Below are 24,298 nucleotides of genomic sequence, written 5' to 3' on the forward strand. Positions count from 1 at the left end.
TAGTTACTAGACTTTTCAACTATGCAGAACAAAATGGCTATCTGAAAATTTGATCGTACAACTTTGAGGAAAAAAAAGGGCGGGAGATGGCTAGTTACCCTCCAATATTTTTGGTCACTTTAAAAGGGCGCTATAACTTTTAAATTCTGTTCGAATAAGACCTTTCCCGATATTCGAGGACTATTTGCGATCACCCCGGGGAAAAAACGAATGCAAACACGCGACTTTTTTTCTTGAAAAAATAAATACAAAATTCCACATTTTTGCAGATGGGAGCTTGAAACTTTACAATCGGATTCTCGGGAACGTTGAATCTTATGGCGTGACTTTCATTCAGATTCCATGACTGTTAGGGTCATTTCTCTCCTTTTTTGGAAATCATGCAAAATTTTCTCAGGCTCACACCTTTTGATGGGTAACATTACTTAATGAATCGTATATATTTGGAATCACCATAATAAGGTAATTCTTTTGGCCAATTCTTTAAGCCGATTCTTTTGGCCAATTGATATCGAAATTCTGTTTTTCGGACTTACGGTTACTGATTAACCGCATCACTCCTTACATACAGTTTGGTACCGCGAACTGATGATAATTAAAAGAATAACTGGTTCTACAATATCTAAGTTTACTATTTTGCTTTAGAGTTTAATCAAATTCGTTGAAATAAAACTAAAGATAAGAATTCAAGTTGTGCAAATACCCGAAAGCACGAGCATATCCAGGATTTTGTTTTTAGGGGTTGGGGAGTTACAGTAAAAATCTTTTCAAAGGCATCAAAAATTAGATTAAATGCAATAGATTGATAGATAGATATTTATTGCGACAAAAGCCACTTAGGGGCCATGGCAAAAAACAAAAAAGAACAAATAATACAAAATAATGCTACATGATATTAAGTCACATGACAGGGTATATAATAATAACTATGAAAAAGAATAACAATTGCAAAAAGAAAACAAAAACAAAAAGGCACATAATATTATAAATCTCGCGTAATTACACAAAATATCAAACACATGATCAATATATTTTAAATGTTTTAAAGCTACATGGATCATGGCTACAAAAAGAAAAAAAGAAAATGCTTCAAGCACACCATATAAAATAACTTTCAACATTCCTTTCTTGTCCCGCCTATCGTCCACCCTCCAAAAATCTCTCTTTGTGCTGCATAGCTACACGCACGTACCTCCCCACATTCTTAATATCCACTTTACACTTACTTTTTAAACTTCCGACCGTCCAATCTTTGTTTATTGTGTACAGATACAACCATTGTTTACGTATAGTATTGGTTATTGGGAAGTATACAGACGTTTTCAGGAGAATTTTTCTGGTGGGGGGAGAGGCAGAGGGAGGGATTACATGGTAGGATCTTTCCATGGAGGAGTTTTTCATGGGGGAAGAGAATTTTCATGAAGGGGGTGCTGGATCTTCCAACATTATTTAAAAAAACATTCAGAAATTAAATAAAAAACATGTTTTTTCAATTAAACGTAAGGAACTACATTAAAAATCAAAACAAAAAGAAATTATTATGTATATGACGGGTTTTCCCCCCTCGTCAATACCTCTCTCTTTACGCTAAAATATTTTTAGTAATTTCAAAAGAGCAATTTATTTTAATTAAACGGCCTTTTTGATTCAGCGGTCATTCTTAAAGAATTGGAACACAGTTCGAACTTTAGCGTAAAGAGCGAGGTATTGAAGACGGGGCGAAAACCCTCATATGCGTAATAATTTCTGTACGTCTTAAGTTTTAATGTAGTTCCTTACTTTCAGTTAAAAAAATTGGTTTTTTTTATTTAATTTGTAGGACAGAACGATTAGAATAAGGCATGGTGTGCCATATTTATTAATTTTTTTTTGTGCGTGAAAGCAATACTAACATAAAGTGTTGCCAAACAGTTTCTTTGGAGTCTTTTGTTGAAATTGAGTTAAATTTATCTCTAAATCGCAAAAGATATCGATTTCACAACACTTGGGAAAATTTTGTCAATATTTATATTTCCTTCAATAGACTAAAAGACTTAGTTCCAATTATGTTTGTTTAAAAATAAAATAATTACAGAAGTTTAAATTTTTTAATGGTGTTTTAGTTTGTTCAAGAATTTATATCAATATATAGCTTCCCCATATTAGATAAAATAAATATTGGAATTTAGAAGTAAGATAATTTTATCAAATTTATCTTTTTAACATATTTTTTTTTAAATTTTAATCCTCTTTAAATAAAAAGCTAATTTTCTTATCTCTTGCAATGCTCGGATGGTTTTACTTCGAGAAAAGTATCGAAGTAACGAAAATTTAGCCTATTCTTTAACAGAATGTTACAAGGAAAGACATCTTTTTCAGTGTTATTTCTCTCATTTTTTATTTTTCTGGCGGCAGGTCAGATTGATGATGAGGAAAACCAAGAATCGTGGAAAACTTGGAGACAAAATCCAATTGGTACTAGAAGAAACGAAAACAAAGCCATAGGCTATAGGCTTCCAAGGCAGTAAGTGTTTCTTCTATTTTTACACCGAGAACTATTTATTTTGTAAAATGAATGTATCTATGTTTATCGAAATGATTTTCATATTTTATTTTTCCTAAGAAGTAAGCAGAGTTAGGACATATAATCAACAACTAAAGTTCATAATGGAGAGAAACTAAAGAGTAAACACCCCTACTTAATTAAATCTATGGGGAAATATGGCATTAAAAAAGAATTTGCCTGAACTCTTAAATATTCTTATCGTTCTTGCACATCAACCATTTTTCAAAACTAATCTTTCAGAGACAACGCTCTAACGTTGCCTGGAAGTAGCCACAATCCTTCAATGAATTGTTTATTAATTTGTTATTTACTTTTTTCCCAGAGCCATTTTTTATGGAAAGGGTGATAGTAGAAAGTTCGAAAAGAGTCCGTTTGACTGGAGATTGACGGTTCTAGTGACCTTTTGAAGAGCCAAATAAGATTGAAGAGTAACCAGCCTCCTCACATGCCCTTTTCCGATGTTCCGAGATAAGAGACAAGAGAGATGTATTTCAAAAATAGCTATTTTAAGCCGAGATGGGCCAAATTTGTATTTCGGAGTCAAAACAAAAAATAGAATAACAACAAAAAGCCTTACAAACATTCATATGCATAAAACTGGCAAAAGAATGCACCGTCATTATATCAAAGTTGTCAAAAAAAGAAAAAAATTGATAGAAGTTAAGAAACATGTAAATGCATACATAAATATACTGGCCGTAAATGTGAATGGAAATTAAAGCAAATAAAACTAGTAAATTAAAAAGGGTGAAAAAATATAAAAAGGAGGAGAAAGCAAACCTATACTAGACTAACGATGATACTGTAACTGGATAAAAATATGAGACTAATTAGCATTTCACAACTTCATCTTGCGTAAAGCCTCTTAAAAGCTTGTCGCTTTCCAGGTAGGGCATTATCAGAGATTGTATTTGACTGCAAAAAAAAATTTGTGGAAGGATATAAAAGCGATAGAAATTAATAATTTGATCATAAATAGGACTTACAAAAGTTTCTCCAGTACCTGAATTGAGGGCAACCTTTAGATGAATGTGCTTTTTTATTTCAACTGCCTCCCTGAAAACTAGTTACCCTTTCACGGTTACTCCGAAAGGGTCATCTTATTTTAGTTTTATTTTTTTTAAGTTTTTTTTTATATTTTATCAGTTTTATCCTTCGCTGAGGATGGTCAAGCGGAGGTCTTGACCGAAACACTTGCATAGTTTCTTAATTTTTTACTGGCTGTTATTGTCCTTGTTTTCTCTCTTCTTCGCGATTTCATGTTTTCAAAATAGATGCTGTATCACAGGGAGCTAACTAATTAGCAGATTCTTTAAAGACGTCTCGTAATCGGTTAACCGAGCGAGGAAAAAACATTAATTTTCAAAAAAAAATTATCGAGTGAATAGCTAAGGCTAGTGTTGAAGCAATGAATTTAAAGAGAAATGAAATTAAGCTTACAAAGAGGCTATTTATCTGATAATCAGGGCTAAGGTTCCTAAAACTATTCTTTATTCTAACTGGTAGTCATGCGGCTTATCAGCAAATCAGTGAGAATGATCTGATACTTGATACGTGTGTATTTTCATGAGCCAAAACGAGAAAAATTAATATTAGAAAATAAGGAAAAAGAGAATCATTAAAAGAGAGATGAAACTTCGATTCAAACTGTAGAGTCATTCCTTGTTATGAGCTAACAGAGAGACACAAACTGAACTTTTTTCCTGTATTTCAGTGTTCTTCCAGACCATTATGAGATCAAACTACTTCCTTTTTTGACTGAGGGAAACTTCACATTTGATGGATCAGTAACAATTACATTTACTTGCTATGAAGCAAGCAATAATATTACACTACACTACCGGGATATGACAATTGAAAAACCTGAGGTGAGTTTTTTAGTATTTCTGTTATTAAACAAGAATTGGGCTTTCTGAGTCCTTTCATTTTTTGTGTTCTTTTTTGTTGCAGCTGCTTGGAAGCATGGTTAAAATGCTCACAACCATCTTGGCTGTAAACCCTATTGTGCTTAACGTCACTTTGAGACATGCCCAACCAATGAGTCTTGAAAAACTATTAAAATTTTTTTCGTAGGGTTTTTCAGTCAAAACTAAGGATGAGCTTTTGATCATAGGTAGCGCAATAGCGCTGCCTAAGTAGAGAGAGATATGGGCACATATATATATATATATATATATATATATATATATATATATATATATATATATATATATATATATATATATATATATATATATATATATTTTAGTTTTTTTGGTTTTAGACCAGGACACTTCGTATCGACGGAGTTGTCGTAGATACTTCATAAAGGGCTCACTCGATTGGAAATTGGAAGGGCTAGTGTCCTTTTAAATAGTCGAATGTAACTGGAGGGCAACTAAAACCCCTCCGACGCCCATCATTTTCCCAAACACATCCAATCAAAATTTTGGGATAGCTATTTTGTTCAACATAGTTGAAAGGTCTAGAAATTATGTCTTTGAGGATGACAAGCCCTCAGGGAAAGGATCGTACGTTATGCCCTGGGGGCATATAAGATTTATATAGAAAGGGTGATCGTATGACATTCAAAGTGGGGGGTCATTGGATTGATAATCGGAAGTTCTACTACCCTTTTTAACATTCAGAGTGATCTTAAGGGCGATACCCTCCCCCCCTCCACACCTCGTATTTTCCCCATCTGATAGACATTTTGAGATGGCCATTTGTCGTCATAGAAACTTCAAAAAAGGCTCATTCAGCTCATTCGATTAGAAATTTAAAGGGCCTTTTAAAAAAGTGATTTGAGGGCAATAATCCCCCACCCCGCACGTTTTTTCACCGAGGTCATATAAGGATTCTATGGAAAGGGTGGTCGTACTTCGGAGGGTTTTCATTTGATTTGAAATCAGATGTTGCAGTTCCCTTTTTAAGAGTCAAAGTGATTAGGGGCAGCCCCCCTCTGTTTTATTTTCCACAAATGCACCCGATAAAAATTTTCAGATAGCCATTTGTTCAAATACAGTCCAAAGTTCATATAATAAGGCCTTGGGGATGGACAGAATCCCACAGAGTCTGGGAGTAAGGGTTGTTAGTTATGCCCCAATGGCATACAAGGTATTTATGAAAGGAGTGGTCATATGAAATTTAGAATAGGCTCATTTGATTTAAAATGCATAGTTCCAATTCCCTTTTAAAGTCAAACATGATGGAGGGTTTAAACTTATAATGTAAGTCTTAGAACAGGAAGCATGAAACCTATTTTTAATTCAATGTGGGTCAACTTTATCTTTGAAATTTATATTGGATTCCAAAAGCCCTAAGTAAAACACGGGTTTATAGAATGTATGATGTTTTTTCTTCTGGAGATGGAAATCAATAAAACTAGGTTTATAATACCAGAGCGTAGAATTTGGAAAATTTTAATATAGTAGAACGTGTTTCTAAGAACCTTGGAAATCATTTTATATACGGATTTCCGAAGTATTTAAGTTAGTTCCTCTCGTGCAGTACTTCTATAAAGTCCTTCTCTTGTGTTTGTAAAACACTTCTCCTCTATTGCAAAAGAAGGTAGCCAAAATCAAAACATGTATTGATTCAAAAACGTTTAGAAATTAAATAAAAAAAACAAGTTTTTTTAACTGAAAGTAAGGAGCGACATTAAAACTTAAAACGAACAGAAATTACTTCGTATATGAAAGGGGCTGCTTCCTTATCAACGCCCCGCTATTTACGCTAAAGTTTTTTACTGTTTTAAAAACTAGAGTTGAGAGAAAGCAGCCTCTTTCGTATACGAAGTAATTTCTGTTCGTTTAAAATTTTAATGTCGCTCCTTAATTTCAGTTATAAAACTTGTTTTTTTATTTAATATTAAGTTTAAACCTAGAGGACTTGATCAGAGATTTTGAACTGATCAATAGGCAATAGGTTAATACTACTGCTGCTAGTAGTACCACCTGTATTCATTACTATCACTAGTAATATTCTGTGACTACTATTACAGCTATGCCTAAGAGCATGAAGGTAAAATTTTCACGAAATTTTGAGGGTAGGGGGGAGAGGATTTGAATCTGGAAATCCCCTTTGTTTGCAGGAAGTCAAAATGGTGTAACGATAATGTATTAGGATCAGTTTGGTGTTGGAAGTTGAAACTAACAGGGCTTGTTGTGAGGGATGTTGAACTAACCAAAAAAAAAAAATTTGCATCCTAATGTTACTGCTTCTACTCATATCACTGATACTGTTACTATTTTTTTTCTATTACTACTACTGCCACTAAAGCATAGGCTACTACAATTAATTCTATGGTTACTACTACTACTACTGCTATTAAAACTAAGGATATTAAGACAAAAAATTTGGTATATATAGAAACTGTATGGAAATAAATCGAAAAAAACTATGCTCCCACAGGTTGTCAAGTGGACGCATCATAAATGCTTCAGGAATGATTGATGGTATATATTAAGCTGAAACTTTCAGCGTGTGAAGAAGGGGATGTTGAGGAAACCAAAGGTGCTATGTGCATACTGCCACTAATGCTGCTACAACTATTGCTGCTGTGCAAGCTAAGGCTATTAAGGAGAAGCTTTTAAGGAATATTTAGGCGGATGTTGAACTAAATAAAAAAAAAGAAGAAAAATGTGCATTTTTTCCATGAAAAAGACAATGTCAATAAAAAACGAAGATATATTAATTTAATTTTTATAAAAAATCAAGTTTTTCAAAGAAAAGGTAATTCCATATCTGAAGAAAAACTTATATTATTAAATTAGACCTTAATAATATAAGTTGTGGGGGATGTTGAACTAGCTAGAAGGCAATATATGTATACTTTTAATGCTACCACTACAGTTAATGTAACTAATAACGTTAAAAGTATTAAAATGAAACTGTTAGGAAAACATTCAACTGTTAGTTGAATGTTTAGGTGCTTCAATTAAAGGAAAGAATTATATGCATGCAGGTTTTCAAAAGAGCATATAAGCAATATCGTAGCCAGCACCACTCTATAGTAGCTAGACATATCATTGAAAATTCTAAAGGAGTTAATTCAATTCAAATTAAAAGTTCTGGTTTTCTTTCTGAGAGTAACAAGATATTGGAGGCCAAGTAGCTCTTCTCTCAGGTCCATTCATTTTCCAAACGCACCCAGTCAAAATTTTGAGACAGCCATTCCGTTCAGTATAGTAGGATTGTCCAAAAACTATGTCTTTAAAGATATTAGACATATCAACCCCGATCAATTATGGATTGGCCCATTATTCTGTAAAACTAAATACTGTTTTAAAATAAATCAAAGCTCATTGTAGCTATGGTTGCCAATAAGATATCTCAGTAATATATCGAGAACGACTGGGGGTATTAAGTTGAAACTTTTGGGGATGCTACTATTACTACTTCTGCTTTCACAATTTAAATAAATAAAAAGAGTATAAGTGTATCCAGTTTGTCAATGAGAATAGATAAAATCTTTTAGGAATGATTTTAAGTTTCATTTTTCAGGTTAACTTCAGACTCTATAAAATTAAATTAAAAAATACTGTTTGTGTCAGGAAAAATTATTGAAAAAGTTTCTCGAATACCAATAGCATTCCATACTATAAAATACCCAAACGATAAAACTTTTTTTTCCATGAAAAAGACAATGTCAATAAAAAACAAACACATATTAATTTAATTTTTTTTTTCACAAATCAAGTTTTTCAAAGAAAAGGTAATAGCTAAATTAAGGCAAGAATAAGCAAAAATAAAGTCAAATAATCTTCCATGCATAGATCTACCACAAATCCCTATTAATAATTAAATGAAACTCAAAACGAACAGAAATTACAATAAATAGCCAAATAAAATTCAAAACGAACAAAAATCAACATGAGTAGGGCTGATAACCCCATGCCTTCTCAAGACTAGAACACAAATTGCAATTTACTGAAGACAAAACACATTTGAAATACTTTTCTCACTTTCATAAGTAAGTTTTTTTTCTCAGTAAAACGCAAATTGTGTTCTAGTTTTGAGAAAACATGGGATGCTCATTACAATTCCCAGAAAAGTTCTAAGTACTAAACAAAAAAAAAATCTTAAGTTAAAAAAAAAATGCATGAAAATTCACGTCGTTCTTTCCCATATTATTACAATATCATTAAGAAAAATAAACTCTGGCCTATAAAAAATAAGAAAAATTCTCTGGTTTTGGTTTAACCTCCTATCGTAAAGAGCATGACATTCATTAGCCATTTTTATGGCACTTTGTATTTGCCAAGTGACATATAGCAATCGCAATTTCTATCGGTCTGTCGATCTGTCGGTCCCGGTTTTGATAGTTTGGGCACTTCCAGGTAAGTTAGGACGATAAAATTTGGCAGGCGTACCAGGAACCAGGCCAGTTTAAATTAGAAATAGTCGTTCCTCGGTTCGACCATCGGGGGGTATTGGGGGGGGGGGCTGACGGTTAATTTGGAAAAATTAGAAAAAATGAGGTATTTTTAACTTACGAACTGATGATCGGATCTTAATGAAATTTGATATTTAGAAGGATATCGTATCTCAGAGTTCTTATTTTAAATCAACTGAAAGTGAGGAGTAACATTAAAACATAAAACGTTCAGAACTCATTACGTTTATAACAGGAGATGCCCCTTTTTCAACACCATGCTCTTTGTAGTAGAGTTTGGATTTGTCCCAATTCATTAACAACGACACCTGAAACGTGTAAGGGTCGTTCAATTAGAATAATAAGAAATCTTTTTTAAAAGCAATAAAAACTTTAGCGTGAAGAGCGAGGTGTTGGGGACGGGGCAATCCCCTGATATACTTAGTCCCATCTACTCATTTTAAGTTCTTATATATGCTCCTTACTTTGTGTTGAAATAACTTGTTTTTTTTTATTGTTTAACACAGATAGGAGAGTCTTGGAATGGTTATCTTTTTTAGCTCTGTTAAATGCAGGATTTAGCTTTTTTTTTTAGTAAGTAAAGTAGAACAAATAAAGTTAATTACAGCAATAAAGCTGTTCAATCATCTCTTTGAACAGATTATAAATGTATAGCTTGACAAAAAAAATTAATAATAATAAAAAAGGCACGACGTTTTATGCAATACAAGACAGTTCCAAAATATTAGTATGCCGTAAGATTTCTATTTAGTTTCTATTTTTTCAGGTTTATAAAACTGACGCAACACCAATGGCTGTGTCAGAGTGGGAAAATCATGACCGCCAAACAGATCAGTTTGTAATATATCTTGAAGAAGACCTTCAAGTTGGAGAGATATACACCGTGTCAATCAAATTTATTGGGAATTTGAACAACCTCGCTGCTGGTTTTTATAGATCTTCGTATGTAAATAGCGAAGGAGTTACTAAGTAAGCGGACGTCAAAATTGTTAAAAGATCTAAAAATGCATTTATGCTTCAAGGGTACCGTAAACTATTGCAGCAGCCTTTAGTCGGCTTTGCTGACACAAGTTACGCTGTATTGTTCAACCTCTCGACGAGTTTTAAAATCGCGTGTCTTAAGAAGAATCTTTAAAAAAAAAGAAATAAGACACGCTAATTAAAAATGCTGGGAAAATGCCGCGTTCTTAAAACCAACCTAGTTTTATTTTCTGACACCCAATCAATTTTGTTAGTTAATGTAGTTGATCTTCAAACCCACCATGTAAATAGGATACTGTTTTATCCCTTTGCCCGGAAATGTAAAACCTAACACACTTGAAGTTGTAATTAAAAAAATTGCAACCTGTACATTTTAATCGTATCTTACTTTGTCAAAAAACGTATAGCCTATTAATTGTTTCTAATGCAACTGACTTTAATAATTTTGATTCCATATCTATCATGGAGTGATTGCCGTGTAAACAATCTCAAAATCAAGATACAAATTGTAAATTTATTTCATTGCATTGCACTATTATTCACAAATATTGTGCAACCTCTTGCACGAAGACACTTCTTCCTACCCAAAATGTATGGGAAATTAATAACAAGTAGAGCAACTTTTACCTTGTTTACTCTTTTCGGAGACAACTTGTTACAGTTGAGGGGGCAAAAGGTCCGATTTCTGCCTACAACAGTACAGATTCAAAATTCTTGCGTAACACCCCTTTAAAGAAGACGAAACATGTCTTACTTTCTGCTAAAAAGCTGGTGGGCAGAAGGAAAGGGGGTGGAGTTGTCACAGGCACACTCTGGTCTTCCAGTCACACAGATTGAGGGTAACTACAAATAATTCGAGTAAAATCAGAACGCAAAATACTTAACTCTGTGTTAAAATGTTTCCAGGAGTAACAAGTAATAAGTCGACCATTCATATTTGGTCGTTTAGTTGGTAATTGATTGGTCGTCCATTCATACCTATTCTAATTCCTTGTGTGATTCCGGTTGAAACAAGTTACAATATACCTACCATTTTGCTAGAACGTTGGTGATAGGATCGAAGCTAAGATATTGGCTTGGTTTGGGGCCCACTTTCTGCCCCCCCCTCTAGTATAGATTACATATCCTAGTATGATTCTGCTCTTGTACCATTCTACCATTCATAGCACTTCTACCATTTAATTCTTTAAGGTTAAGAATTTTAGGTTTAAGAATTAAGTACCATTGATGGTTAAGAATAGCCCCTCATTGTCAATGGGAGAACTAATGTAGATCTTACCCTGTTCTATTGAATAAATTGTTGAATTGAAGGGCACCATTTTTAGATTTGGAGACGTTTTTACGTTCATTTTTGCGTTTGGGTTTCTTCTATTGATAGCACGATACAAATCATTCATACTATCAAATTCCTTGCCTATGGTAATATGATGAATATATATTAACCCGAGTTCATTGATTTTATTTATTTCTCAGTAACGAGTGGCTAATCATCTGGTCTTACTTTTGCGTCATATGGACAATCCTTCTTCAGGATATCATATGTAGTTTTGAGAATACAATCGACATGAGCAACTTCATACTCGCTATCGAGTTTGATAGTGGGAGAGATTTTTGTCCAAAAATCTCTACTTTTATCAAATCATTGTAGATGGATCAGATTCGTTGGACTTGAATGTCACATAGAAATCATTTGGCATTGTATACGTTTTAACTACTACCCAAGAATTAAAATCAGAGTTATATCCTTGCCAATGGACATCCAACTGTTTCTTACATCTGTTTATATTACTCTTTAATAGCTTTTCAATTTGATAGATTTCACTATTATTTTTGACTTTTTGAAGTTCATAGTCATAAAAACCGCTGAGAATATTTCCATCTTTGGTGTCTCGTAAAAGATATGTTATAGGTTTAGTATCTAGGATTTTGACACTTTAAAAAGTTCAGTAGACCATAAGAAATTTTCCTTTTCAAAAATATTATTAGTTCTATTAATTCGATCTGTATCACCAACATTAAATTTTTCTTCACAATCTTTTGTGAAGGCGTTGATTATAAATTTGCATGATTTTATCTAAATCCTAAATAAAAACAGCAGTATTAACTTGAACCGTATGAATTTTTCATTAGCAATCCTGGTCAAGAATACTTTTTATAGCTTTAGCAACTTCAACACCTCTCTTTTTCTGCAATGGAATAGCCTATGCATAGCGACTAAAGACACTGATTGCAAGTACAATATATTTGTTGGGTGTATTGTGACCCCTTTGAATCTCATTTAGAGTTAAAAGATCTGCTTGCATTATATGCAGTGGGAAAAATGCTTTAGTGTTTCGATAATGATTACCACAAACCCTATGATTTCAATGTAGAGTGTAAATCTGTTCATTTTGTAAATACTTCCTTTCTAACTTTTTGAAGTCCAGTGGCTTGAGAAAGTGTAGTGGGAGAGTTTCGACTTCCCACTCCACCAATATTTCCATAAAGACATTTTAAAACTTCAACCATTTTAAACGCAAAGACGTAGTGTAGTGTTTTCAGCTCGAAAGCTAGAAGCATGTCCCGAAGAAACAATAGCTCGGTGGGACAACTTGAAATAGTCATCTCTTGCATAGAGCATAAAACTCTATTTCAGTTGTCACATTTTTGGCTCTGGCTCAAGAACAAGCTAAGATTGTCCCATCTGGCCTAGGCGGGAGTGTGCAAGAAACATGGATTTAGAAAATTCAGAGTGAATTTATCAATCCAACACATGGCCCACGCTTTCCGTAAAAGTCGTGGACGCGCTCTCTCGTAAACAAATTAAAATTAGTAGCATAAGAAAAAACTGGAGAGAATGAGATATAGCTTTAGCTGTCCTTCCTCTAAACTGAAATACTTTGCTGAATAGTGATTTGACTTTTTAAGTTGGGGAACATACGACATATAACTGCTAAAGCTTTGGTAGGATTTATTTATTCCGACTTTAGGCTTAAGAACTATCTTGAACAGTTTTCCAGAAAGAAAGTACACACAAACGGCAGATGCCATACTTCGTCCATTCTGGTGCAATTATTATGAAAAAGTAGACCAGGTTACTCTTTTTACCAAATAAGTGATGGATGAAAAGGAACAATTTCTTATTTTATTCATCTTTGTAATGACGTTTAATTTTTTAGATGGCATGCAGTCACTCAGTTTGAGTCAACAGATGCACGGCGAGCCTTTCCATCTTTTGATGAGCCTAATATGAAAGCATTATTTAAGGTGACCCTTGGTAGAACGCCTGATTATTCTACCCTATCAAATACCAGACAAACTGAAACCGGAGTCCCTCAGTAAGTTTTAGTCTGCATCAACAAGGCAGAAGCTAGATATTTGACAACTTGATTCCTGAGTATGTCATAGTTTTCATGTTATCATAGACTAGTAAAGAGCTATGTGTCTCCTGTGCGTATTTTTTCCAGTTCAAATCAGAGATAAAATCAAATCAGAGAAAAATTTGGGGAGGGCTCATTAAATTAGATATTAAAGATTTAGTGTCCTGTAGGAGGTTTTGAAGTTATCAAAGAAAAACAAGTCCCCTGATTTCTTTTTGCCAGGACCCTCCCGTATTCCCCTTCGGCCGCGAGTCAAAAGTTTAAGTCACTTCTTTTACTCTAGATAATTTAAAGGCTAAAATAATATGCGTCCAAGGTAAATGACCCACGCAGCCCAAAAGGCAAGGTTCCAGTGAGAAATACAGGTGGGGGTGCGGGGGGCGCCCCTGAACTTGGTGGTGGATTTAGGATCGTGACTGTTTGCTCCGGTTGGGGTTGGGACGATATACCCTCTTAAAGTAGTTTTTGCAATTGGTTTTTAATAGTTCAGTTATAAATAAGAAATAATTGTTAAGACTGTTTCTTTTTCCAGACAAGTTTGAAACAAGTTTCATTTATATTGTGTGATCTCTGTTAGATTCTACTCTGTTAGATGACGCATACCACTTAAAAGTATCTAATTAAATTTAGATTCATCAGAGAAATATGTCCCGATTACCGCAAAAGCCAACTGGGATGTGAAAATCTTCGTTTCGTATTAGAAAGGAGGGGGAACTGAAAATCATAGCTTCTTTACCCTGTCAAAATGATATTTCAGGATTCTGTTGTCACAATAGGGCTGACTAAATTAATATTGAAACTTCTTTTTGCTATCAATGATTTCGGTTAGCAAATGGTGGCCACTTTAATACATATTTTCATTTAATTAAAGCTCTGCTTTATATGACATATCCCTGCCTCTGCTCATCCTAAAACATTAAAATAAAGATCAAACTCCTCAGACATATCTGAACTTTAATAATGGTCCGCATAAGTATGCACTTAAAACCAAGTATATGAGTCGAAATATTCCTTCAAAGGTTGGAGTAATCCTTTAAGAAAAATATATTTTCAAAAAATTATTTATAAAAGAAGGAAAATAATTATGTTTTTATATTTATCTGTGAATTCTCAGTTTAAATCAGTGGAATGGTATCGATTTTTTTTAAAACCTTTATTATTGAAATGTTGAAAAAAGTGGAAATTAACACCACTTAAGTTAACCACGGAAACAAGATGCGACTGCAATATTGCTTCAGAATTTCTCACCTTCTCAGTACCAACCAATTACAAAATATAGTTATGTTTACGTATTGGGGCTGTTTATATTTGTCCATAAAATTGTACATACTGCTATATATACCTCTGAGGATTTGTGTACTTATTTTGGTACATGCCATCTTAGCATATATCCACAATTAGTTGGCCTACAAATCAACATTTTTTCAGGACAATTCTCTTACTTAATGCTAAATCTGAACCCAAGGCAAAATTTTTGTTTTTGTGCTCAACAGACATATCGAGATTTGAATTGAATATCTAAAAATTTCAAGGTTTTAAAAATTTTAATTAAAAACTTCAACTTCAACTTCAACTTTTTTCTTTATTCAACTCAAAAAATACACAAACAATATTATGCCCCAACAGAGAGCAGAGCTCATAAGGCTGGTACAGTGCAAAAACATAAGAAAAAACATCAACATCTCATCGTAATAATGATTTCAAAATATAATACGGTAGAAGACACACAAAATAGAAAAAAAACTCATAAAAGATAAGTAAATATATAAATATCGGGCAGGAGGGGCGTGGGAGGCCATCCCAGACACAGGGACACAAAAACAAACACACAAATAAAAAGATCAAATAATTTAAATTTCCAAAAAGCTACCACAGCTTGGAGCCCCGAGAATTTAAATCACAAATTTATACCTATAAAATACAAAAACAACAGACACATAATTATTTGTTTTTAAGGAGTATTTCGACTCGTATACTTAGTTTAAAGCGAATACCTTCATGCATCTTTATTAAGGTTTATATTTTTCTGACGATTTTGGTCTTTATTTGAATGTTTTAGAACGAATAGCCGACATGCTGAGGTAGATATCACTGGTGTAATAAATAGATACGGCGGAAGCAAAAAAAGAAAATAGACTTTTTCTTGTATGAATTCCGTAATTTAAGCAAAATATACCAAACTTAAAAAAGTGAAAGGATAAGCTTTTGTTGTTATGAAATGTAGGATTTTGATTAGTAAATTTTGAGATTTCGTCAAAGGTGGCACTGTTTGTTAAAAACACTATTTTTAAAAAGAAATAGCTAGGCGACATGCCTAATGGTTTGACCTATACAAATAGTCACACAGAATGCATAACTCCGAAAGATTGTTCAAGAACATTTTTTGTCTTTTTTTTCGACAATAAAGCTTAGATCACTCGCTGTAGTGGTCAAAGTACAAAGGCTAAAAATTATGTAAAAAGTATTAAATATCATATTTTTTTTGAAGATGGTGAACACCTTTTTATTTTTTATGGTGGGGTGAATTTATAACTTACTATTTTTTTTATATATTAACGATATTAAAATTTTTCTCATATATTAACAATATTTCTAAATCATTTTAATTTTAACAGATTTATTAGAACTTTAATCGTCACCAGATTTTAGATTAAATTTACGACCATTTCTTCTACCTACCTACGACGCATAATTCTGGAGGTTCCCTTGAAATCGCTGGTAGTTTTTGTTTACAAGTTTTTCGGAGCAACCTCTTATGCGCCCCCGCTAAGAAAAATCCTGGATCCGCCCCTGGAAGGATACGAAACTGGACACGCGGCTCCGTCTTCAAAGATACATTTCAGTCATGGCATTACTGTTGATTTGGCACAAAATGATGGGTTATGTGTGCTAATTTGGATTGTTTTTTTTCCCATCGCTTCACGTAGAAAAGTTGATCATAGAAGCCTGGGAGTGGTACTATTCTGTCGAAAGTTGGAAATTGTAGTGCCAGAAGTTATATCACCTCTCTCAAAGATCAAATTTTTGGTAGGTAACTAACCCCTTTCCACAGCATTTTTCACCCCTGAGTGCTTCACAACCTCTCATGGTATCGATTTGAATTTCAAAGTGACAATTTTGCTCAAAACAATAAACAAAAAATCCTAGAAACCTACCTCCTGACGGAGCTTGACCCAGGCAACAGTAGAGATAAGTGCCCAAAACATAAGAATAACCTATTGTTCATAACTACATTTTAGTAAAAAAGGTTGGTGTATTGATCCTTGTTTAACAGGGATCATGCAAGTATTATGGATCTATACAAACCGAGGGAAAATACACGATCCTTGGAAACTTGGAGCAAAAATGAGATAAACTAACATGACTGAAGCTCAAACTGTGGACATACTTTAAGAAAATATGAGTTAAGTCCAAATCACAAAATTTCATAAAATGACTGCTCATCAACTCGGTAAATTAATAAACTAACTTTTGACTCAGCGTAAAACGGGCTAAGTAGTAACTTGGCACGAGAACTAGCTGAGCCCTAGCTGTATAATTTTGTTGATATGGTGCAGTAGCAATTTAAGTCCCAATCCAATGCGAACATGAGCAAAGTAAAAGGTCTAGACTGACTCTTTGCAAAAACGAACTAGGTTTTGACTTGGTATCAAGATGAAACGTACGAAGCCCAGCTTTTTTAGTCCTTCTACACCAATGTCTTCCCGACCGGTAGACACGGCTCTTTTGGGAGGCACGAACTAACTAGTCTAAGAGGAGGTGTGAATATTGGCCAGAATTAACAGAAAATCAAATGAAATTAAAACCAAAATATTTTAACCCTTTGTAATTCACGGGATTTAGAGTCCCAGGCTAAGCAAAAGTTAGGTTCATCATCTCAAGGTATTACTAACAGGATTTTATAAATGTAGTTGGATAATCCGTGCAGGGACGGTCATTAAGACGATTGTAAGGGAGAAGCTTTATGATCAATTAGTTTCTCAGATATGTACTACAAAATTCACTTTACAAGTAGAAGAAGGAACTGACCTAGATAAAACGACGTATCTAGCTGGATATATTCGATGTGTTGAAGAAAATAATAAAACTGAAGGTATATTTTTTGGCAAAGTCATTCCTGGCAAAGGCACATCCTGTGAAACTTTTGATGTAGTTGACATTTTTTTAATGAGACTTTTAATGAATTTTTTTAATGAGGCATATTTGGAAACATTACGTTTGGCTTTGTACAGAGGGCATAACAGTCAGGACACAAAACTGGCCTTCTAGCACTGATTAAAATGAAAAAAAAACCCGATGTTCTCTGGAAGCATTGCATGCTCCACGCCGTAGCTTTCGTATAAAAAAAAAAATGCGAGGAACTTTTTACATAATTAACAAAAGCTATAAACTTCATCAAAAACAGTCTATTACAACTTAGATTATTTACAAAGTTGTGGAACAATACGGGAATTACCTGCAGCTTTGCACGCTTTACCCGTTTTGTGCTATTGTACAATCGCGTGCCAGTGATTAAGTGGATACATGGAACTCAAAGTGAAAATTGAAACTTTATCAAAGAAAATCCAAATGAGGACTCAAATATGCTTGGAAACGGTAATTTAATTGTCAAAATCAACTATTTGGTGGATGTTTTAGGAAAAATACGTTTTTTGAATAAATCGATGCCAGGGCAACAAATGCATAAATTGATTCAAAATGATGTTATGAAAGCAGTCCTGAGAAAATGGTGCTATGGAAGGCAAATTTGGAAAAAAATAAGTTAAACATGTTTTCATTCATAAATTTATGCGCCCGAGATAACATAAAAGCAAACAAAATACCATTTGCTTTACTCGTGGAGGATTTGTTAATTTATTTCTGGAACTGCTTTGATGATCTCAGTTTTACAAAACACGCCCAACTACAATACAGACCAACCCACGTTCTATAGTTAGTCAAGTTAAGAGAATTAAGAGTTGAGGGAACGTGTTAGTGAAAAATATTGTACTGTAATAAAGGCATAGTCAAAGCATAGGCAAACAGTGGTAGCGCTTGTAAAATATGTCATGACTCAAAGCTGCTTGTTCTTTTACTGGTCTAAATTTCAAACATGATCCAATCATGTTGAATTGTTGCTGGCTTGAGAGTTCACACTGAAAGTTTTAAAGCCAATCAGGTTCTTTAAGGGCGGGGATGTTTGGCACTCCAAAAATTAGGAATAATCTTATTGGCTCATGACACAAACATAGAATTGTAGGAAAGGAATCTCATTTTCTCTTCGGAGTGTGAAAACATTCATAAGAAATTCAAGAGATCTCGGTTTTACAAAATATACGTAACTACACGATCCATTTATCGACGATGAAAATGATAAATTTAATTTAAGGAGTAATGAGAAAGAACAGTTGATTGGATTAGCTTGTTACAATTCTTTGAAACAAAATTTTCAGAATTCATTTCTAATTCAACTTTGGCTTGATATTACGAGCAAATTTAATATTTTTTCAAATAAAGCTTTAAAAGTATTGATGCCGCTCGCAAAAATCTTATTAATGCGAAACAGGACTTTCTGCATTAGCTGAAATGAATTCGAAATATCGTGTTTGTTTGGCTCTAGAAAAGGAGCTTCGTGCATTCATCTCGTCACTGACACCGACCTTTAACAACTTTGTGCTGATTGCAGGCAAGCACATACACTTCATTACAAAACAACAATACAAATTGCTAATGGTCTTCTCAGTTTTTAAGAGTTGGTCTAGCCAAATTTTGTATTACTAGAAATGTTCGTGTCTGTATTTTCCATTTTAAAAAATGGAAGGGAGACACTGAATGATCAAACATTTTTAAGGGAGCCGTGATAAAATAAAGTTTGAAAACCACTGCTATATACTGTCACCTTTTTAGCAGAAAGGTAGACAAGTTGCACCTTGTTTAAGGCGACACAATACCTTGGAATTCCTTTTGTGAGCCTTGGTATCGGCTGACCGTCCCAAAGAAAAAGTAAAGTTTCGAATGCTTATTACTTTAACTTAGGTATTTTTCAAGCTATTTTAAGACCAAAAATTGTCTATTTTCATTCTGAAGTCTACTCTCTAATGTCGCTTAAAAGAGATATGTGCAATCCAACATATGTTTTCGATATATTGTTTTGCCTCGCTTTACATTGCACTGACTAGGTGTAAAACCTATAGTTAAGTGGATTTAATTTCTCATTTTCCTGTCTTTTTAAGCTTTCAAATCTTAAAAATAGGTCGTTGTGAGCTCCCTATTGTTTCGTGAAAGTAATCCCAGTCTCATTAAAATGATCTCAGGCAGAAAAAAATGTATTAAAAATGCATTTAGCGAAAGTTTTGATATCACGGGCAAATTATAAGTCAAATTTTCTGAAGTTTTTTTTTTTTTCACTTAGATCTTCACTGTGACTTTTGTTTCCAATAGTTCCAAGATGGTTTATAACCAATTTTAGCTTGGGAATTCTATTTGTTTTTGTTTTTCCGCTGTATGTACATTAATATTTATAAAATGATCTTGTTTTTTTTTTCAGCGAATTTGATCCGAGTTTTGTGTGGGACATCTATGAAGTATCTCCTGTCCTCATGCCTACATATCTTGTTGCTTTTGCGGTTTTCGACTTTGTACGTTTTGAAGGAAGTCCTTCTTCAGGTAAACCAAACTTCTTATTTTATAGGCTCGGTCGATAGGTGATATTGTATTTTTCGTGCTAATATTTCGTTTTGCTCGGGAAGTTTAGTTTTAATTTATCCCTGTTTTTAATGCGCCCGAGGACTGTCTAAATTTCCCAAGGTTTTCTATTCTAGAAATTTTAGTTTGTATTATTATTTTCATAATTAACATATGCAAGAGTTAATAGATATTTTGCTATTAATTTTGGATAGTTCAAAACAAGTTATTTGCAAGACTTCTTTCTTTTGGATGGTTTGCAATCTCAGCATAGGCAGACTCTTTCAGTTAGTTCAATCCCTACTTCTCAATCTTCTTTTGCTTTTAAAACATTTTTAAGGCTCTGTTTTTTTTTTTTTTTCCAAAAAATGAAATATCTTTTTGTTTCATTCTGTGTTGATAGTTGGGAATTGAAGCCTTTGATGATAACCAAAATGAATAATACATTCAAAGTTAAACCGTATTTCAGCAACAACGAAAAATAAGAGCCGGTGTTTAACCCCCTCCTCCCATAGAAAGTATTCCCCACTTAAATGCCCCTCAGAAAGTTCCCTTCGCTAAAAATTTAACACTCACGGAAAATTCACCCCCGATAGTTCACCCCATGTTAAATTCCCAAAACGCAAATTTGAGCAGTAAATGACAAATTACAAAAAAGGAACCTAAAAGTGTCGATCAAATGTCCGAAGGGGTAAAAAAGACCAGATATTAAAAACAGTTTTAGGACAGGGACTGTTTGGTTTCCAATCACTTTCAACTTATAAAGAAAGGACTAGAACTCTCAATTTATGATCGAATGAGCAGTCCTCCGAAGTTTCTTCGATTGTGATGTGGAGGTGGGGACGAAGAAGAGGATGTCCCCCTCCTATATGGAGTATATTCTGCTCATTTTGGAGTTTAATGTTAATCTTTACTTCCATAATAATAATTTAGACCAGAAATATTCCCCGAAATCAAGACGGATTAGACATCAATTTCTCCACCACTTCCTTAGAATTAATTCCGTATTTACTTGAAGGGTCAATGAGGGGTGGAAATGTTCTCTAACTTGTAAAAATGTGATAAAAATGCATAAAACATGTTTTTGATCCATCTCTAATCCAATTTTTGTACCCCTCCAAAAAATAAATAAATTAGGGAGTGTCATTGGGTTGTTTAAGAGGGGGGGGGGGAATAGGATGGGTGCCATAAAGCACCTCGGGGGGGGGGGGCAGATTTATCTGCATGATCTGACAAACAATCAGAAATTGAAATTAAAAAAAAAAGTTTTTTCAATTGTATGTACTGAATAATATTGAAAAGACAAAATTATTCCCTATATAAGGGGGATTATCCCCACCTCAATCTCTTGCTTTTTACACCGATGTTTCTACGGTATTGCTTTAAAAAAAGCTCTTTATTCAAATTAAACGACCCTACTGTTTATAAAGCCTTTCTTTAGATATTGGTAAAACTTTAGCGTGAAGGGAGGGGTGCTTAGGAGGGGAAAGCCCCCTTATATATAGACATTTTTTTGCTAATTTATAGTTTTAATTTAGCTCCTCAATTTCTGTTGAAAAGCTCGTTTTTCTCTTTAGAGAATTTTTCTCTCTTATAAAAGGGTTATTGTAGTAGATTTAAAAAAAAATTACAAGATTACAATCAGCATAAACAACCGACTTGGACGTTGCTTATATTGTAATGAATGAATGAATTGTCTTTATTACCCATCTATAAACAAAAAAAGAAAACAATGGAGTACAATAAAAGAAAGGAAAACAAAACAAATATGTTATAAAGATATGTACAAATTACTAACAATACCAAATCTAAAATAGTGCGCACTTCCAAGGGTGAGAAGAGGACTTTTTGCTCAGTCTCTGAAACTGTTCATCCCCGGCCTGAACCGGTTCCACCACACCAAAACGGTTAACGATGTTCCTATTCTTGAACCACCGAGGGGCCTGAAGCAAAAACTTCGCGTACTTAAAATAACACTTTCGCAACACTCGCCTATCAGATTCAGTAAAAATACTCCAAAATGGGCCTATTATAAAATATGTGCGTGAGTCACAGTATTATATATTCGAGAAAGGGCTTTCCGTTCCAGATTCAGCAGCGATGTAGCCAAACTAGCATAAGCAATTCTAAGTTTGCTTTCAGCATTCCGAAGCAAAAGCTTTTGTGTATTCTTAATCGAAGACCCGATCAGGAGACCTAAGTATGCTAGTACAATGGTGGTTGCCACCTCACTATCACCTAGGCAGATACTATCGGGCACATAACTACCGTGTAAATTAAAGAAGAGGACTTGGGACTTTGCAGCCTTCGTACTTAGTCCTATTTGTAAGTATCTATCAGATAGATAATCAAAACTCTGTTGACGACCAGCTATTGACCGGCAGGGATTTAACAAATCATTCTCATAACAAAGCACTGATGTATCCATCCTTTTTGAAATGCAACTAACAGGTAGGCCAATCTGTACAGGAAGAGACGCGTAGTTGTAGATAATCGGTAATGTGATGGCTCCTTGCTTTATTCTGACGACTAAAGGGAACTCACTATTCGAAAGTACATTTTGCAACTTCAAAACGAAGTTTTAGATGCTTATACATATAATATAAAGGGAAAATTACATCAAGCCTAACACCACGTCTATGCAACTCCAACATGGCCTACGAGTGGATAAGGGAGCCAAATGCATTCAAAACATCGTATGCTCCGAGACCCAGAGTGCTCGCAGATGCTTCTGTATCCCAGAGCATATTACAGAGACTTCTAAGGGCACGGAAGCAACCTAAACCCGATTGGAACCCGAACTGGAATGGTGGCATAAAACACTTTTCTTTGGAATGGTAAACGATCAGACGCTCAAATGTCATTGCGAAAATCCTTGACACAGTCACTGGCTAATACGATGAATATGACGATTTTAATTTATTCTTTTTCAGGATTGGGCTAATCACTCCCATGCATAAACTGTCCAGAACGACACCAACATTAAAAACTATTTGAAAAAGTAATGCAAGGTGGTTATAGAGGAGGTCACTTGCGGCAATAAAATACTGAGCACAAATACTGTCGGCATCAGCGGAGAATTTCTTCTTTCTAAGCTTCAACACAGCCTCCTTAATAGCAGACGGTGTTATCACAAAATAATTGGGTGTTTGACTAGAATCAAGCACCATAGCACTACCGAAAGAATGTTCTGGACTGCTGTCTATACTGCTGTAGTAAACACTGTTTTTTTTTAGTTTCGATTTCTATTGAGATGGCCGCTCTTTACTTAGAATTTATTGCTACAAACTGCTATATCTTAAATTCTAGAAGAAATAAAAACATGCAATTTAATTTTCGTACAACAATATTTTGAGAATACTAATCATCTCCATAAAGTGTGCCCCCTAAAATGCTTCTCAGAGGCAGAACTGGAAATATCACAAACGAAGTAAGGGGTCCCATGGTTTTTAAGTGGATTTTTTTCAACAAATGTTTTTAGTGGAGCGTCCCCCTATTAACATTGACAGGGGTTTTCCCCTCTCAATTCAGTATTGAATGAGAGATTATGAAACGTATATGAGTAGAAAAATGAAACTTGTTGATGTTTAAATCTTGGTTAGAGTATGGCTCTTGGTAGCACTTGCCCCTAGGGAAGTTTCCTAGCGTGGATAAACCCCGCCCCCAGCCTCACCTTTCCCTTTTGTGCTGATAAAAATATGAATGTAATCTTTTATGTTGTGCTGGAAATACATTTCTGCAATAAGATGGGAGTTATCAATTTGTAGGTCCGTTAGTACAGGCTTATTCTAGAAATATTACGTGGAATGAAGGAAGATTAGATGTTAATTTACATCCCCTACCTCATCTGAAAACCCTCTTCTATATTCATCTGCTGCAAAAAAGTGGCACATTCACCTCTTTCCAGCGGCACAATATTTGGTTTCTTAAAAAGAGCACTAGAACTTTTAATTTTATTTTGAATGGGCCCTTTCCCGATCTTCTAAGACCATTGGTTTGATACGATCATCACTGTGGATAAAAAAACAAAAACTGAGCTGCTTGCAATCGACTTTTTCCGTATCTCAGATGCCTGAAAAATACCACATGCAGGTATGAGTTATAAATACATGCGGTTTTCTCAGAGCCGGAGCTAGGCTTTTTGTCAGGGAGAGGGATATAGATTTTGCCACCCCCTGCCACACCATCAATACTATAATGTAACAGTATCTTTTTAAAACTTCTCTAGTATATTTGATGATAAGATAATCAAACTAAGAAATCCCAGAATAGCTTATAAGATTTGCAAGTAATTTGCCTTAAAGCTGAGGTTCAGTGATATCACCATTATAGTTGTTGAAGTAACAAAATATAACAAAAGAGAGAGAAAAAGAG

General features: G+C 34.2%; 1 protein-coding gene across 1 annotated transcript in view; it reads left to right on the forward strand.

Annotated features, from left to right (window-relative positions):
- Positions 1 to 2,266: 2,266 nt before the first annotated feature.
- LOC136031139 (aminopeptidase N-like) overlaps positions 2,267 to 24,298 on the forward strand; it is a 66,218-nt gene continuing 44,186 nt past the window's right edge. The window contains exons 1-5 of the mRNA XM_065710459.1: positions 2,267 to 2,503; positions 4,260 to 4,413; positions 9,688 to 9,890; positions 13,061 to 13,219; positions 19,788 to 19,906. Of these exons, the coding sequence (XP_065566531.1) occupies positions 2,331 to 2,503; positions 4,260 to 4,413; positions 9,688 to 9,890; positions 13,061 to 13,219; positions 19,788 to 19,906 (808 nt within the window). The 5' untranslated portion in view covers positions 2,267 to 2,330. The remainder of the gene's footprint in view (positions 2,504 to 4,259; positions 4,414 to 9,687; positions 9,891 to 13,060; positions 13,220 to 19,787; positions 19,907 to 24,298) is intronic.

Source organism: Artemia franciscana, chromosome 9, assembly GCF_032884065.1.
Source record: "Artemia franciscana chromosome 9, ASM3288406v1, whole genome shotgun sequence".
Lineage (NCBI taxonomy): Eukaryota > Metazoa > Arthropoda > Branchiopoda > Anostraca > Artemiidae > Artemia > Artemia franciscana.